Here is a 17869-nt window from a genome sequence, read left to right on the forward strand (position 1 = left end):
CATCAAAGACATCATTTTCTTGATAAATTGACTTGAAATAAGTGCAGTTTATTGCAGAGGTGGAAATATAAATTCCCTTGCAGTCAACAGTTTCCAAATTCAGTCACTAGATCAGTCAAATTCTAATGGTAGTAGATAGAAACTTTAAAAAATGTATATTTTTCTGGTGGGTAGTGCTACACGGGACTTTAATACCAGGCTTCCAACTAGGTACATGAAATTATCAGAGAAATGAGCACAGCTTTCTTTAAAATCAATGTTAAACTACGCTGCTGGGCTTTGAGGCATCAATTTAAAATAATGGTAGCTCCCAGAGAAAGCCATTCATCCAGAGATTCCCGAGTCCTTCCAAGACGTGCACATCATCCCCCTTCCCTTACAGACAGGGAAGCTGAGGTGCAGAAGCGAAGCGGTTTGCTGACAGTCCTGAAGTGTGGTCAGGTACTGGAGAAGAAAGGTGCCTCGTTCGTTCCCCCAGGGCAGGCGTTTCTCCCAGCTCCCTCATTTTTCTCCTGCTCTCTCCCTCCCCATGCAGCCACTTTGCATGGCTGCTTTTGTCCTCACCTGGTTCCAGAGTCCCTCTCTTTCTGCACCAGCCCAGGGCCTGCATTCCCCCCACACCTCTTCTTTCCGTCTTGGGTGTGAATCATTTGGGCATCTGTGGCAGGAAGGGCAGAGCCCTGCTGGGGGTATTGTTATGCTGGGAGAAGCTAACAGCTACCGTGCCAGGCCTTTGATGAAAAGATAATTACAGGCCAGATTGATGGCTGCTGGATGCCCTCGCCAGATGCCAGGGCTTCATGTGTCCTGCGTTTCCCCCTTCTCGTTTTCTCCAGGATCAGAAGGGCGCTGCCTATGGATGCCTGAGAACATTTCCTAACGTTTTTGGAAGTGGTTGGCCGCGGTGCTCAACAGCCATCTGGGCCGCATCTGAAGGAAGGCCGACTGCAGGGACTTGAAAATTTGGCTGATTGATTGGCAAACGGAGAGCACAGCTGGCTGGTGCCGGGGAAATTCCACACGGAGCCACGACATTCCTGCTGCCCTCCCAGGCTCCGGACGAAGTCAATGATTGATACCAAGTCTGGGGGCAGAGTACGCAGGAACATGGGTCCTTGTGAAATTCAGAGGAAATTCAGAGAAATCTGCGTGAGGGCTGTACAGGCGGTCCGAGCATCCACAGTGCCCTTCCCAGTGAAGTGAGCCTGGGTTTGTGTTTCCTTTGCAAAGCTGAGTCAGTTTCAAAGCAAGATTCGTCCTATTTCACCCATTTTGTGTTGAAATCAAATGTGTTTCCAAAGAACCAGCTCTTGGATTTGCTACCCCCCTGACACCCAAAATAAATGCTGTGATGGATCTCATAGACACAGTCCTGACTGAGAAGAAAAAAGCAAATCTAAGCTGTAGTTAGAATTTAGGTTTTTTTATCCTCCCAATTACTGAACAAATAAGCCTGATTTTGCCTGTCACGGTTGTCATTTTACATCATCAGTAAGCATATACATTATATTTACACACAGGTTGCGTTGTCTGTGCCGTGTTGGACTTTGAATGCCTCTTTCTAACTGGTTTAGCATTGGAGATTTGGGAAGAACGATTCCCCAGTACCCCTCTGCAAGCAAAATAGATGTTCTCGTTTTAATACGTGTCAGTGATGTTTACCTCAGTCTTCTTTCCCTGCACATCGTTCCCTGTGTATCACAGTGGTTTGTTCTAGACACGTTGTCCTAGCGAAGGGTGTCACTGTCAGCAAATTCTTTGTCTGTCTGCTCACACATACATGTTTACATGTTCCTCATCGTTTTGTGTGTGTGTTCCTCTGTTTGAAACAGACTGGCAGAGAACTAGTCATGGCTGATGATCCTGCTTTATCTTCCTTTTCTGTTTTCTGAATGGGTTCAAGGTTTTATTGACTACCGGTACTGTGCAGAGAAAAGTTCACCCACATCACAATTATTTGGTTGCTAGGAGTATTTTTAGCAGCACAATTTGGTCGTGGGTTCCAAATATAATAGCTTAGAAGCTCACACCGTGGCCCAGCTAGCGGTGATACAGGAGAACAGGGAGGGGATGAGGAGACTCACTGCAATAGAGGTGAGGGGATGGGAGAGAGCTGCACAGAGCTCCTGCCTCCCTTGCTGTCTCAGGTGATGGGAAGAAGAAAAGATGAAGCCATGGAGCTGTGGAGCTGTGCTCCCTCTCAGCGTACCCACACAATGGGGCAGAAAGCTGCTCGGGTGAGGGCTGGGTGCTGTAATGATCACCGAGCCAGCAGAGTAACTCATGTAAGTGGAGCCATGAATAACACTCTAACCCTTACACATGGCAGATTATGATCTCATGGTCTAGCCTGTAAACGGATTTGCTGGTGCAGACAAATTGTATTGTTCTCTTTACATAGCATCTTTCCCTGCGGCAATACCTTGCACAGGCTGGGAGTTAAGATTTGACTGATACAGAGTCATCTCCAAAACCAAAGATCAAATCATGTTTTAACAGAGTTGTTGTATCGTACTAAGTGAATCCCATTTCTTTAGTGTTTTCAATGGACTTGATTTCTAATAGCTTGAGTTTCTAAAGGCAGAAATACTCTAAAGAGTCTCCTCATCTGTGGTGGACCAGCCAAACACGGGTACTTTGTGGGAGCAGATGTAACCTCTCTCTCTTGTACCTGCTGCTGCTGGTGGGAATTCAAACCCAGCAGTTCTGTGCAAATGCATGAAATTCAGAAAGTGCAGCTGGCTGGAACCGGGAGGTGAAATAGTGCAGCTGAGTTTCATTCCCAGGTGGATTGGAATGCTAAAGGAAAACAAACAGCTCAGATGGAGCAAAATAAATTAACAGATCTGTTTTACCTAGATTTGAGAATATGGATGACAACCAAATCTTACGAAAGAATGTATTAGCACAGAGTAAGCAATTTTTATCTTGATGCTGTTCCTTTAAGCCAGCCTGAACTTTGTTGGGAAAAGGTCTCAAGCCATTGAGCAATCTCTGGTTTGGGCAATCACGTTGCTATGCTTCATCGGTTAAGCACAGCAGTAATTCAGAAAATGAAGCTGTGCTGCATCTGTCGTATCATTTAAAATTTACTTCAGTTTTGCAGGTATTTGAAGATTGCAAAACGAACCACTTTACCCTGCAATACTCTGCCAACGCTGGAATCTGCTCTGAGTCTAATGGGTTTCTTTAGCTCCCCAGAGCCAGAAGCTCCCTCCCCCCCCTACTCCCTGCAATATATTCCAGTCAAGGACACTACTGAAATCCCGACAGTAATTTATATACAGTAACTGGCTGCCCTCAAATGAGACGCTAAACAATTTCCGTGCACCAGGCTGCATTTTTTCTCATGAAATATAGCAGTCTATTTGCAGTCACTTAACATTCACCCCCTTCTCCTTCCAAACAAGCGTCAATTATAAGCTATTGGCAGTTTGCAAGAAGAGCATAAAAAAGGATGATAAACAATCCCAAAGAAATGTCCTTAGATAGGACTGTCCATAAGTAACATTACTCGCAAAAATAGTCCCCATGGCTCAGAAAAGCCAGTAAATATAGCTCCCATACTAGAAAGAGAGTTATGCACAGACTTCTCTTCATACATGCTCTCATTCCTGCTGAAGACAGTGGGACTGCTCATGTAATTAAAGATAACCGTGCATCTTAAGTGTTCACAGGACCGATATTTCCCCTTCACATGGCAGGGAAACCTTTCCAGGCTGAGCAGGGAGCCTTTGCAATGAATCAGGCATGGAGCTCCTACTCCCAGTTCTGCACCAGGATTTCAAGGATTTTGAAGTTGTATTTCAAGACTGCAGTCTTCTTTCACGTTAATGATCTAACTATATACATATGTACAGAAGAGGTTATTTTCTTACTGTTCTTAATCTTTGTTAGTGTTCTGTGGTTATTGCTAGTGTCCTGTCACACTGAGGGGGCCAAAGCCAGCCTTCTCACCTTCTTCCCAGATCCCAGCACTGCTATATTTTTGGGGTGAGCTGTTTCTAGTTGACAATTGTCTTTGTTACAGACCAGAGAGATAGCTAAAATCAGAATATTCAGCCTTCCATGAAAAACAGGCTGGGATCCAGGCACTTCCATCTGTAATGAGCTCAAATATGAGCTCTGCATCCAAAAATCCATTGCAGCTTGGGTCTGAATTTTTGATCCAGATGTGAATTCCCTGGCCGTCCTCCTCTGGCACCTCATAACCCTCTTGTCTCCTCATTGTTGATGAAAATAAATACATTAAAAATAAGCAATGTTTCCCCCCCCACACACACACATGCAACTAAGAGCCCACAGTCTTGAAGAAGAAAAACCTTGAAGCCCACACAACAGGCTGCCCAGGGAGGTGGTGGAGTCACCATCCCTGGAAGTCTTTAAAAGACGTTTAGATGTACAGCTTAGGGATATGGTTTAGTGCAGACTGTTAGCGTTAGGTTAGAGGTTGGACTCGATGATCTTGAGGTCTCTTCCAACCTAGAAATTCTGTGATTCTGTGATTCTGTGACATGCTGTGCTTTGTGTATGTGTGGAATTAGTTCAGAATGAAAGGGATAATGGTAATAATAGATCTTTACTTCAGAATTTTTGATTTAAAAGAGTTTGGGGCATTCAGTGCGTTGACAAACACCACGGTGCGTTGTCTTCACACCTTTCCCAACCACTGCCATGGGCTGAGGCGGTGCCATTTCCCTCACACCTCAGCGAGCCTCAAGCCCCTCCGCCAGCGGGCTGGGCTCCCATCACAGTGGGGATAACACCACCCATCGAGCCCACTTTCAGGCTTTATTTTGGGGCGGCTGGGGACGAGAGATGGGGCGGGCTAGGAGAGGGGGGAAGAAGATGGCGGAGTGTGGAGGGGGGGGGACACAACGATTTGTTTGTGAGGAGAACGGAGGGGAGGGGGGGATAGGCGGAGCTGTTTATGAGTCAAAACCGAGATTTTGGGGGGGACAGAACACAACCGGTGCTTATAAACACAGCCCCACACAGCCACACACACACTGAGGGAGCCGTAACGGCCATTCCCGCCGCCAAGCGCCTCCCCTCCCCGCTGGTATGCGGCGGGAGGGGTGCGCTGACGCGGGCGGCGCGGTCACGTGTGGGGCGAGGAATGCAAACAATGCCGCCAATGTCCCGGCTGCGCCCCGCACTCGGCGCCCGGGCCGGCCGAGGGGGAAGATGGAGGCGAGCGCCCCGAGCCCTGCGGGACGCGCCGCCCTTCGCCGCCGCCGCCGAGCCGCTGCGTGACGGAGCCTCGGGGTGGGGGGGGAGAGAGACCGGCTGCCGGGCAGCCCGAGGAGGTGAGGTAGGGAGCGAAGGGTGACAGGGTGACTTTATTTTTTATTTATATATTTTTTTTATTTTTTAGTTTAACCGCTGCTTCGTGCGCCCCCCCCCCCCCCCTCCCTCCCCGACGCTTTCTGCTGAGGAGAAAGTTGGCAGCGCCCCGCTCAGCCCCTCCGAAAAGCGCCTGAGGAAATATTTGGGATATTTGGGGTGTGTGTGTGTGTGTGTGTGTGTGCCGTGTCCCTCCCCCCCCCCCCCCCCCGTCCCTTCAGCCTCCCCCCGCCGCCTGCCCGACATTTTGTGCCCCCCCCCGTGACAGGAGGCCTCTGTCCCAGCCCGGAGGTTTGGTTTTTGGGGAGCTCTCCCCACCAAAACAACGGGTTTGGGGCTGTAAGGAAGGGATTTGGGGTGTCCAGGCTGGGTTTGAACCCCCCACCCCCCCCCATCCCGGCCCCACCGCCTGCTGAAGGTCACTGCCAAAATCCGGCCCTTCGGCCTCTCCCCTGGGCTGGAGGGTGGCCCCTGCCCTTCCCCAGGCACTCGCCCGAGTGACGCAAAAAAAAAAAAAGAAGGAAAAAAAAATAAAAATAACAGCACAAGTTGTGCATAATGCCCAGGTCCCGCCGTGGGGTGGTTTGCTGGGGATGAAGGGGAGCCGCTTCCCCCAGCGCTGGGCTGGGACGGGGCTTGGGGCTTGCACGGAGCTACTTTGGGGTAGTTTGGGAGTTACTTTGGGGTGGTTTTGTTACATGATGAAGGAATGGTTTTGGGAAGGTCCTCATTTCGGTTCTCCTTGCTGCTTACAGCGTGTGTTTGCTCATAAAGGTTTGTATCGTGGTGGAATTCCTGAACCCCCTTCCCTGGATCTGCCTCAGACCTTTGCTGCTAAGTGGCCAGCGTGTGTTTCTGTGAATTCACGAGCCAGAAAAACCCAATTCTATGCTAGTAAATTGAGCGGGAGATGGCAGCTGTGTCAGCTTCTTAAAACTTTGCTCCTTACTTCTGCAGGCATCCCTGGTTCCTCACCGCGGTGCCTGCAGAGTTGCACGCTCGGGAGCAGCTCACCAGCTCGGGCTTCGGGGCTTTGCTCTTAAAACACATCCGAGCTGCAGTTTCTTGCCAGTGTCCCAGCCCTGCCGAGCCACCAGTGTGTGCAGCCTGTTGGTGAGACTGCCTAGTGCTGCTGGAAGCACAGACCTTGGCATATAAATTCAGTGTGGTTGGTTGGTTGCTGCGAGCGCAGCTATTGCTATTCCTCAAAGGAGGGGGGAAAAAAAGATGCCAGTTATTCAAAAATTGTTCTACTGTGATGTAATTAAAGTGCTGCTACTCTTATTTAGAATATTCTATCTCCAGAGTAATGGATGAGCTTCTAATCAGCATAGGATATGTAACATTTTGGATAGAAAGCATCTTAGGAGTATCCAGTCAGAATGATTTGAAGCTCAAAAATGAATTTGAAAAATATATCTGGTGATGGCAAGAAGGCTACTGATATATTCATGCTGTAGGCAAGGTGAATTTTAGAAGGATTTGGAGTTAGCCAAACACAGATGTACAGTCAAATACTTAAACGCTCTGCTTCTTTTGAAGCATACAGCCCTTTTATTCGCAGGAAGATTTTTAAAAGCAGGTATCTTGTCTTCCTTTGTACATCATCTGTAAAACTTAATGTTCTGTTTTCTTGGCTGATCTTGCGTATCTAGTTTTACATTTTTTTAAAGAAACAGACACCAAACTTCTGCAAAATATAAAGCACGCTTACCGTCAGCTCCAGGAGTTGCTGTTGTTGCTGCTCTCATTCATACTGTCTAAACAATCCACGTTGCTTTCTGGGTTAGCAGTATTGTGAACGTAAGCTGAAGAAGCTGCCAGCTGGCTTGACCTAGCATTATTAGCCTCGAGCCTAGGCTAAAGGTCAGCGAAGTTCTTTATGTGAAGCATGTGTGTAAGTGGGAAAGCAGCCCTTTGTGGGGAAAGGCTGGGGGGGGCGTGAGCTCTTCCCGCACGTCCCAGGCCTGAGGATTGGCACGGGGGCTGAAAAGAGGAAGAACAACCCGGATTCCTAAACCCAGCCATATGGTGCCTGCTGCTGTCAGAAGAGGAAGGACAGTTGCAGACCGGTTAATTGCTCTGTATCTTTTAACTCCTAGCTAGTTATGATGTCCTAAAAGGCTGCAATACCATCTTTTCTTTTATTTTTTTATTTTTTAACACATTACTGAGGCTGCATACTGTCTGTTGCTGAACTCCAAGTAGATAAAATTCTGTCATTGTGATCCTTCAGTTGGTTTTACTTTCACTGAGAATAGTGAAAACTTGATCTCTTCTTGACTAATAGCTGATTTATTATAAAAATATCAAAATATAAATATGACAAAGCTGTTATTTCTTTAAAATAGGTGACAACCCCTGTCCAATGTGGATGTTTGTGTCACTTGTGGACTTCTATGAGAGTTAGGGTTGCAGGCAATCCTTAGCGCTCCAGATCTTTAGTTCGTGACAAGTAACCTCTAGATAGCTCAGCCTTTCAGTGTTAGCAAGAGGCTGATGTGCTGTTCCCATGTGTGTGTCCGTCCTGGTGTGTTCTCTGGCAGTTTGATCCCCCAGCTTTCGGTGTAGACCTCTGCCACTTCCAGCTAAGGTGTGGTCCTGGGCAGGGCTGGTGTTAGGCTGTGTGGAAACTTCCAAGTAGAGCTGTGCATGGCACAGGTAGTTAGGAGCATAATGTGGACAATATCTGAAGTGATTAGACTGGGAGCCTTCATTTCCAAGTGGTGAGCTGCCATAAAGGAGTCTGGGGGCTGACCTCGCTGTTGCTTTTCCCTTTTTCAGTGCTTGGTTTTAGAGGAAAGCGTGACCCCACCTCGGCAGACCCTGTGCTAGTGAGTAAGTGATGATGGGCTTCATGGTGTCCAGACCCTCAGCCTTCACCATGTTAAGCTGTTTGCTTGTCTATGAGGGTAGAAGTGTGGAAATGGGCGTTTTGCTGGGAATGCTGTAGCTAGCACAGGAACGGTTGTTGCAGTCAATTGAGTTTGATTGTCAGTGTGTGAAAATAGAAGAAAATAGTTTCTGAAGAAGCTCTTAGTGATGCCAAAAATGCGGTGATCAGAAGTGAAGCCCCCTTCTCAAGAGGGGACGGGACACAGAGAGAGATCTGTCAACTTCTGAGTGACCGATACCATCCAGAGTTTGACCTCCTTCTGTGTCTGAGGTTTCAAAACAACCGAGCAGAATTCCAGCCTTCTCAACAAAGCGGCTTGAGCAGCAGCGTAGTCACTTTGCAAGTGCTCTTAGCAGCAGCAAAAGTGAACTTGTGGAAGCAGCATCAATAGTACGTGCTGCTTCTGATGAGCTCTCTTAATCCTCTTCTGAAATGCATCCCTGGTACCTGTGCCACTGTGTGGTGATGCCACAAAGACTCAGGGAATAAAGGATCCTTTCTGTATCTTTGTGCTGCAGGGCTAGCACCAGCTACGCAGCAGCTCAGCCCCGCTGTGTGGTTGTGTAGCTGTCCTCTGCCACACACCAGAAGAGATGCGTGCAGCTGTATCTCAGCCTTGCCTTTTGTGTTTTAATCTTAACTGAGCAGGCTCTGCCTTTCCTGCTGTTACTGAATAGCTCCTTCTCCATCTTCTCTTTCTTCCCTATTAGGCACAGCTAAGGGAAATATCACAGTCACGCCCCCCACCCCCTTTTTCTCCCCTCCTTCGAGTTCTGAGGAGAATTCTTACCTTCAAACTTCTCCAAGATATTCATGTGGAGTGGCAAAATATCTTGTCTTTCTGTTACTTTGTTATTGAAATACTAGAAGTTGCTATGGTTGGAGTCATCAATATTTCCATTATAAATCTTTTTCATAAACTTCTGAAACTGAGCTCAGTTAGTGTAAAACAAACAAAATGTGAAGTGTGGGGGGAGATGTTTCATGAGCATACTCTTCCCTAATTATGAAATCGGATAGGCTTGTCCAGGGCTTGGTTATGCAATTGGGTGGGAATCTTGCCACGGTTAGGTAGTGTATGAAATTCCTAAACTTTGTAGTTTCTGAGGTTTTTATTTTCCTTTATTTTCAAAATAGAACTTTAAAGACAAACGCTTCTTTGATTATGTTGAGAAAGCCTTTTGAAATCCTATTCTTGCAAACAGATAAAGTGATAATAATTAAAGGCAATCCAGCTGTGACAGCTTAATAGGTTAACCTGATTCACTTTCACTTGATTAATTGTCATGCTGTCCCTTCAGAGGCGTTTACAATATCAACTTAATTGCATGTACTTTCTATTTTCTTTTGTTTCAGACACTGTCAGTCTGCAAAATGATGATTCCAAGGATTTTCGTTTTCTGTAGGAAACGTGAAGATCGTGAGCTGAAGTAAAACGTTGGCAGAGATCTCTTTGGGATTTTGCCTTTTTTCTTTTTCTCTTTGAAGGATTATGTTTACAAGAAATTGATACCATCAAGTGACACTTTGTAGAACTGAAGTAACTAAAAAACTAAGAATAAAGCTGTATTTATGCTCAGAGAAAACTGGATTAACAATGAGGCCAAAGACTTTCCCTGCTACGACATACTCTGGAAACAGCAGGCAAAGGCTACAAGAGATTCGAGAAGGCTTAAAGCAACCATCCAAATCTTCAGGTCAGGGGCTGCCTCTTGGACCGGGCAGCGAAACTTCTCTGGACCCGAAGCTTTTAGTAGGGAAGGATGCTGCAAGGCAGCAGCAGATGAGACAGACGCCCAAGTTTGGACCTTACCAGAAAGCTCTCCGAGAAATCAGATATTCTTTGCTGCCCTTCGCGAATGAGTCGGGCACTCCAGCAGCTGTTGAGGTGAATCGGCAGATGCTCCAGGAGCTGGTGAATGCGGGTTGTGATCAGGTACGTATGAGTTTGGAGAGGGGGGATTGGCACTCTGCTCAAAACAAGGTTATACTTGGGGCTGGGGAAAGGGTTTTCTGGGTGACAAAATGCACTGATGCTTCTGGCAGTAGGAGGTGAACTTGCAGCTGAGAGGCATGCCTAGCACGGGGGTGAATCCATGCTAAAGATGGCCACGGTGACCTGTGGGAGTTCTGTGACTTCTCAGCTTGATGCGTAAGGCTTAACAGGCTAGCTTGGCTTTTTTTTTTTTTTTTTTTTTTTTTCTCCTCAGTACTGTAAGAGGCTCTAGCTACGAGTGTGAGGGTGGGATTTTGTCTAGCACATCCAAACGGCACTCACTGTCAGGAGCAAATGGAAGAAATGACAGACGCTGTGTGGTCTTTGGAGAATCTCCCTTGCTGTTTGCAAGAAGCAGGTGGAACTGGCTGGATGTCTTTCCTTCTCTGCTTCTGCCAAGGGCTGGTAGCCCTGTCTCAGAGAAGAGCCTCAGCCCAGAAAGACCTGGTTTTGCCATTCTGGGATTGAGAACGTGTTCCAGCACCAAGTCAGAAACCATTCACCCGGTGCAGAACACGGGCTTTTGGGGTTAAGCCGCACATACCAGTACTTCCAGTTCTGGTATTGGCTTTCACCTCTGTCCAGGAACAGTTCAGCATTTCTCTTTGGAGAGCGTGAGTGTGCTGTTTCTGGTCCAGGTTCTGCTTGTTGTAGAAATAACACTTTTCCCCCGTGACTGAATGGCAGTTGTTTGTCAAGCTGAAGTATTTCAGTTCACAGTCGTAGACGTACACTGGAGAGATTTAAACCCAGCGTGCTTTCAGTGGCATTTCCTTGATTTCAAAACTTAACCTTTGTTCATTCATGGCAGCGTCTGACTCTCGTAGGTCATACTCTGAGCCTGTGTAACAAGGCTCACGTCAGGCATTATTACAAACAGGCAGCATTTCTTTGGAGCTGTACAGATGTTGATTAGGGCTGCTCCTGTTCCAAAGAGTTTATGCTCTGGGAGATAATCAGAGCCAGAGTAGACTGCAGATCCAGTGAAAACTGCTGCAGCACACCTGAATGCTTCCTAGCCCCGTGAAACAAGACGCTGTGGTGAATAATTCAGCTGGTGGAACTGAGGATTTTCTCTGTCGTCTTAAGCATGCCCTGAAAGCAGTGTTTTTCAGAACTCTACCCCCTGAATTTCCCCAGCCGTTGGGGATGAGAACACTCCCCGTGCATATGAGCCAAGGTTAAATGAGCACAGCTGGATTCTGGATTGGAAATGTACATTTGGTAGGCTGCACGGACAAATCGTTCACACACAGAACAAGCTTGTTGGACTGGAGTCTTGGAAAGCTCCTCGAGCACACTGCAGCCATCAAGCCGATGTATAAAACAGAGATACCTGAGCACCTGCTAAAATGTCTCGCTGTTAAGCGTGGTGTAATGCGCTGTACATGTAACATTTCTAAAATCTTTAGCTGTTTTGCCTTCAATATTGCTAGAATGGCATTAAATGTTACAGAAAATGAGTACAGTTCTGATGTGGAGATTTCTGCAGCCTCCTTAAATTTGGTTTTGCATTTTTGCGTATTTCCTCACTGGCTGTGACTCTTCCATCCTTGCCTTTAGCTTGCTTCCCTCGCTGTCACGTGTTGCATGGAAATGGAGCTCGTGGGGCTATCCCTCAGGTGTGTTTTGAGTTCGAGCCGAAGCACGAGCAGGATCATACTTGGCTGGGGTCCAGACAGGGATTCCAAAACTGCAGCCTGGTGGCTAAAAGCGCTCTGTTTCCTCCTGCGGGTCCAGGCTGTGTGAAGCCTGGCTGTTTTGGAGGGCTGTGAATGAATGAATGGAGCTTCTTGAGTCGCTGTGAACAGGGCCTGGCCCTGGGGATGGTGTGGGGTAGGGTGACAGGCTCGGTTACTGCCTCTAGATTCTTCCTTTCCTCCCGGTGCCAGAGCTGTTTTGAATTAGCTGCTGAGCTGTTGCAGAGCATAATGTGGAATAAATTCATCAGCCGGCCCAAGCTCCCTCGGCCCTGCTTGTGAGCTGAAACTTGTAAATCCTCGCTGCGGGGACACCTCTAGCCCAGCAGGCAGCCATCGGGTCTCTGGCTGAGCAGAGCAAAATCAGCCTCAGGTCCTTTGAGGGTGGTTTTTGTCCCCTCTGGGCCAGCGGGTCCATGCAGGACCTGCTTGTTGGTTGGGTTTCTGGAAGGGTGGAGCATAAACTATAGGAATGGGGGTAAAAAGGTATTTTATCGGTTCCTCGTAGGAGCCCTGCTCACTCGGTGTACCTGCAGTTAGCTTTCCAGCAGCATTCTCTGGGAGCACTGTGAGAGATGCTCTCTCTCAGGTAACGTGAAGGCAGGGTTTGTAGCTCCCTGTTCCGCCCAAGGACTCAGCGTTGTGCCTGTTGGGAGGGGAAGGTGTGGAGGGAGAAAGGATTAAGATCAATTTGAAATTGGCTTAATTAAAGAAAAAGGAAACATCGTAACGTTTTACTGCTTTCCTTGCTCTCTATGACAGACTCACGCAGACAGGAAATCGGTTACGGGCTGGCTGCTGAACTTAACAAGGATATAAAATGCAGGGTAATTCACAAAGTAAATACGGGACTCTTGTCTTTCAGTTACAGTCATCAGGGATGTTACAGGTGTTGGCAGACTCTTAAACTGCTCAGGGAGTCACAAGTGTCCTTTGAAATGGCCCGGGGGCCTTCAGGAAGCCTTATTTCAGCCGTTGGGTAGCCTGTGACATTGTGGTGACATCTTGGCCCCAAAGGCTTAACGGGGACTTGGCTGTTGACCTGAGAGGATCCCAGATTACACCCTTTTTTTTTTTTTTTTTTAATTATGAAGATACAAAATTGCACACATAATTAGTCGTACTTCTCAAAGGCAGCAACTTGCCCGTTCTTTGCTGAAGTCATCTTTTCTACAGTAATTATTTAGCGAGTTTCAATCAAAAATAATGAGTGCAGCACAAATTGTTTTGAAACTCCTCGAACGCGACTGCAGAAGGCCCGACCTTATTTGTTGCAAAAGCTGGAAGCAAAAGCACTGCTGATGTGCTGCTCTTTAGGAAATAAAAGTCCTTGGCCTCCACGGCGTGATGTGGAGGCACCGGGGCTGCAAAACCGCTGCGATCTCCTGGGGCAGCTGGGTGATGCGCTTGTCACTTCTCAAGCAAACCCTCTCTCTGAGCACTGGTGGGCTTCCTGGGCAAAGATCTCCAGGCAACTGGCTTTAAAAAACAAGGATGTTTTAGGATATTTCACAGGCTGCTGCACCCTGAACAACAGCGAGAATGTGAGGCATGGAAGTCCTCGTGCTTCACTTCTAGAGGCTTTTTGAAATAAGTCTGTAATAAAACATGTACACCCCACCTGTGCCAGTATCAGCACATTCCTAAGGGGAAGCTCTGGCCTTTGGGCACTAATTACAGGGTCCTTGAAGGAACTGGAATGGTGTTTGTGGCTACTGTAATATATAAGAATATCAAGCTGACCATCTTCTTGTCTGTCTTACGTTAAGTTCTTGGAATTCGGTTTGGAGAAGTATGTGGGTTTTTTTCTTCTCACATTCCAGGATTCTTTTGGTCTCCTTATCAGGGATTGCATCCTCCTTGTTTAACCCATTTGGCAAGGATTCCACCTTGCTTTGTGAACTGCACTTGACTTGGGGAAGCTTTTGGGATGGGGAATACAACATTTATCTCCATTTGAACAAATATTTGTGCTCCTTTAAGTGAGGGAAATTCTCCTACTGCAAACGAAGCTCCAGCAGAAAGCATTCTTGTTACACACATGGAATTAGTGTTCTGGTTTTTCTTTTCTGTATGGGGTTTTATGTCCTACATATCCTCATAATCCATGTGGTATCCAGTAGTGTGACTTGACTCTTTTTATCCCAGCCTTGGAGCAGTGAGAGGAAGCAGATGAAGCACGCCGGGGTTCTGGTTTTGTACAACGTTACAGACTGTTCCTGCCTGGAGTGCTGCTTATAGTAAAGTTCCTCCTGCCATATATTTGCTGAAGAGGGCAAGGCTAGGAAAGGCAGCCTGCCTTCAAGGTGGAGGTCAGCAAATCTTACAATTGTCCTGAGCAAATGGGGGGAATTAATTTCGTACCACTAGGCTGTCCCATGGCAAAATTCTCTCCTGCTTGGATGAACTTCACCTGTGCTGAGAGCTCTGCTTGCTCAGTTATGTACCAGAACCTTCAGGATGAACACTTTAGGCATCTTCTGGGTGTTTTGGGGTGAGATTGTGTTGTCAATGAAAAACAACCAAAGAATGAGCTGGTAGAAGATTACCTGTATTATTTTGTGGGGCGTATGTCAAAGGTGGCAACAGAGTCATCTCGAGGTATTTTGCAGGTCAGGAAGGAATAAGTATTTTTGGGTTATGAGGAAAAAAAGGGCCTCCAAATGAGGGCACTCACTGCTGAATGCAGGGGGAGGATTTTATTTTAGCAGCTGCAGTAGATTTCATAATTGAGGCCAGTAGTCTCTGGTGTGCTCTTTTACTACCCTCATTCGAAGGTAGGTTGTTCCCTCTGTCTTCTCTTTGCTAGCTAAGTCAAGAGCTTGTTTCGTAACCTTCTCCTTTAATTTTTCTATTTTTTTTTAAATTTCTGAGAAGCTGCTGGTATCTTGCAGCACTCTTCCATCAAGGCCTGTAAGGGGATGTGTTTTCCTATCCATTTGCCTGAAGTTGGCCACTTAAGTAATTTCAGCTTTTAGCTGCTTCAGGGGAAAAAAAGTGAGTCCTGGCTTTCCAGGGGCTGAAAGCAAGAGGCAGGGGTTGCTCCTGAGCTGATACCTGCCGGCCTCTTTCTCTCTCCTGTACCATTTCTCTTGTCTCCAGCCTTCCTGTGCTGCTGCTACTTCTTGATGCTGCTGCCTTACTGAATCCTATAGATGTTACGAGATGGTTCCTGCAGTGTATTTAGGAAAGCTGCTCTGTGGATCTCTTCTGTGCACGTGTGACTTAGTCCTGCAGGAGGGAGATAAAGAATTTTGTCTCTCGAATTTTCATGGTGGACGAAGTGTTCTTCAGCAGCAGTAGGTGATCGCTGCTTCTCACAATGAAATGCAGTTTCTTGGCAGCTGGATGCTAACATGGCACTGAATAAGACCACAGGAAATTTTAAATTCTGCCCTTTATTCTTGTTGGTCTCCTTTCTTCTTTGGCAAATGACATAGAATGAATTGGGACATCCTTGTAGGGCTGCTTGAAATGACAGAACAGGAATCAGATGTCAGATTGCAACTGTGGGTCCATGTCAATCCTGAATTACATTAATCTGTTACATTAAACTGAACTATTTCTTCCTGTCAGGTAATCATTGTAGAAGCTTGGGGTAAGTAGAACAGAAAAGTTTTGTATCGCTGTAGCAGGGTATGGGGTTAGCTTGTATTTATGGAAATGTGATTGCTAGGAAGAGGCCGAGCAATTAATCTTTTTAATAAAAAAGGAAATGGCTTCATCACTGTCAGTAAAAATTCCGCATAAGCATGAAGTTCAGCCTCTGAATAGCAAAGCTCCTGTGGCCAAAAGTAAAGGTTGCCATGAGTGTAACAGGAAGCTGCTATCACAATAGTACGAGGGTGTAACTGTTCCTTTCACAGGTTTTGTCACTCTCAGCTGAAATCTCTGCTGAGAGTAACCAGCGTTGATTTTATTCCGAGCCTGAAAATAAAAAATGGAATGAAGCTTTTAAACTCGGAGAGAGGTGGCAGTAGGAAGGCTGAATGCGAGGGCCTTTGCGTGCTGCAGTCCTTATGGTAGAGGTAATCTAAGGGGTTCATTATGGGACTCATTGAATTCAAGCTCCCTCAACTAAATTATTTTTTTGATAGTTGCTAAACTAAATGAGTTTATGTTAAAGCTGCAAGTTGGCTATCAGTGGAAAGCAAATAAAAGTCCCTGGGTACTTCTCACATGGTGTACAGGAACACGCCAGTAGCATGGAGTCATTCTGCTAAAGCATGGCTGAATATATGTAAAGCAACTTAAAACTGCAATTGTGCTCTTTGCCCTGTTCCCCCCTCCTTTTTTTTTTTTTTCTTTCTGTATCCACAGGAAAAATATTTTGCAGACACTTTGAAGTTATTTGATCAGCAGAACTGAAACTAGGTTAACACTTAGTTGAAGGGGAAATTTCATTGGTATCCTGTGTAGAAATGGTAATGCAGTTGCCATATTCAGTTGCATAAGATAACCTAGTACATTAAAGAAGGACTAAACTACTTTTTTTTACTGTATTTTATTTATAAAATGCAATTACCAGATCTTGTCATTCTTGCCTGAGGGCAGAATGAAGTTCCTGTGACCCTAAATGTTCTGAAAACACGGTACATTACAGCTGCACGTCGATTTTCTTGCGATGCTGACCGAATTCTTACCAGGGCACTGCTGGAAGGGCAAGCAGCGAGCAGTGTGGCCGTGTGCAGGAGGCAGGGGCTGAGAACCGCAGCGCGGGTGCTCTGAAGGTGCGTGAGCTGCGTGAGGCAGCAGCAGCAGAGCTGTTGTGTCGTGGTTTTGGTCACATCACTCCCCAGCAGACCTCTGTAAATCCAGCTGCAGCCCAAACACCCCTCGGAAAGGTTGGACGTGGTGCTTGGGGACATGGTTTAGTGGGGGGCATTGGTGGTAGGGGGATGGCTGGACCAGGTGATCTTGGAGGTCTTGTCCCATCTTAATGAGGTCCTGATGGGGTCACCCAGCTGTGGTTGCGGTGCAGTAAAGCTGATTTTGTCCCGATGGTGTTGTCCTGCCAGTCAGGCTGGCACTGGCAGTTTGTCAGAAGCTGTTGTCGTATGGGAGTTGGTATGCAGAAATCAGATTTCACCCAAGAGGCGCGTGTGCTCGTGTACGTATTGTGACAACTGCAGAGTCTGCGTGGTACCAGCTGTTAACAAAGAACTTAATCCACGGGATTTGTCACTGCTCTGAGTGTTTCTTTTTCAGTCTGAGTAAATAAGATACTGATGCTTGAGGCTGTGTGCTGCTTCCCTGCAGCGCAGGAGGTGGGCTGTCCCCGGTTAGAAGCTTGTACTCCTCGTTTTAACTGAATCCAAGCAATTAAAAATAGTTCCCCAGGAGGGAGAGGAAGGAGAGAACAGGAGAGGATATGGAAATAGTTTTGTAAAAACTATTTCTAGGTCAGTTACTTTTCAGAAGGCTGAAGCCGAGGAACACCGCGTACCAGGAACTCTGAGCCAGGTAACAGCTGCGGCAGGACAGCCCGTGGAAGGGCTGTGTGTGCGTGAAATTGTTGCTGTAACACATCATTCTCTGTGCATTTGGAGAAAAACGAATGCAACATGTGGAAGAGCATTGAAATTTAAATGTGGATTGCATACATGACTGAGTATCTTGCAACTGTTACCCATATCCATCCTCCTTTTAATGCATGATTTGTAAGGAAGTCATTTCATCAGAAACTTGCAAAGATAGTGTGTTACTCCTTACATGCATAAAATGCTAGAAAGAAGGCTACTGGTGCCAGGTGACAATAAGGGTGAGTTCCCACCCTTCAAATCAATTGACTTTAGGACAAAGAGCCGTGTAAAATTCCTGCTGTGGAAGTGTTTATGTGGTTAGGTCTGGATTTTTATCCACTATTTATGAATCGATGCATATCCACTGATTTCGGAACAAGAAAAATGTAGGTATGGGCTCACATCATTG

General features: G+C 46.6%; 1 protein-coding gene across 2 annotated transcripts in view; it reads left to right on the forward strand.

Annotated features, from left to right (window-relative positions):
* The first annotated feature begins 5029 nt into the window (after window positions 1-5029).
* Window positions 5030-17869, forward strand: part of LATS2 (large tumor suppressor kinase 2) — a 42950-nt gene continuing 30110 nt past the window's right edge. Inside the window, exons 1-2 of one of the 2 annotated variants that reach the window (XM_027469029.3) lie at window positions 5030-5314; window positions 9599-10178. In XM_027469029.3, coding sequence (XP_027324830.1) covers window positions 9840-10178 — 339 coding nt within the window. In that variant the 5' untranslated portion in view covers window positions 5030-5314; window positions 9599-9839. The remainder of the gene's footprint in view (window positions 5315-9598; window positions 10179-17869) is intronic. The other variant, XM_027469020.3, reaches the window with a different exon arrangement.

The sequence above is a fragment of the Anas platyrhynchos genome, chromosome 1, assembly GCF_047663525.1.
Source record: "Anas platyrhynchos isolate ZD024472 breed Pekin duck chromosome 1, IASCAAS_PekinDuck_T2T, whole genome shotgun sequence".
NCBI lineage: Eukaryota > Metazoa > Chordata > Aves > Anseriformes > Anatidae > Anas > Anas platyrhynchos.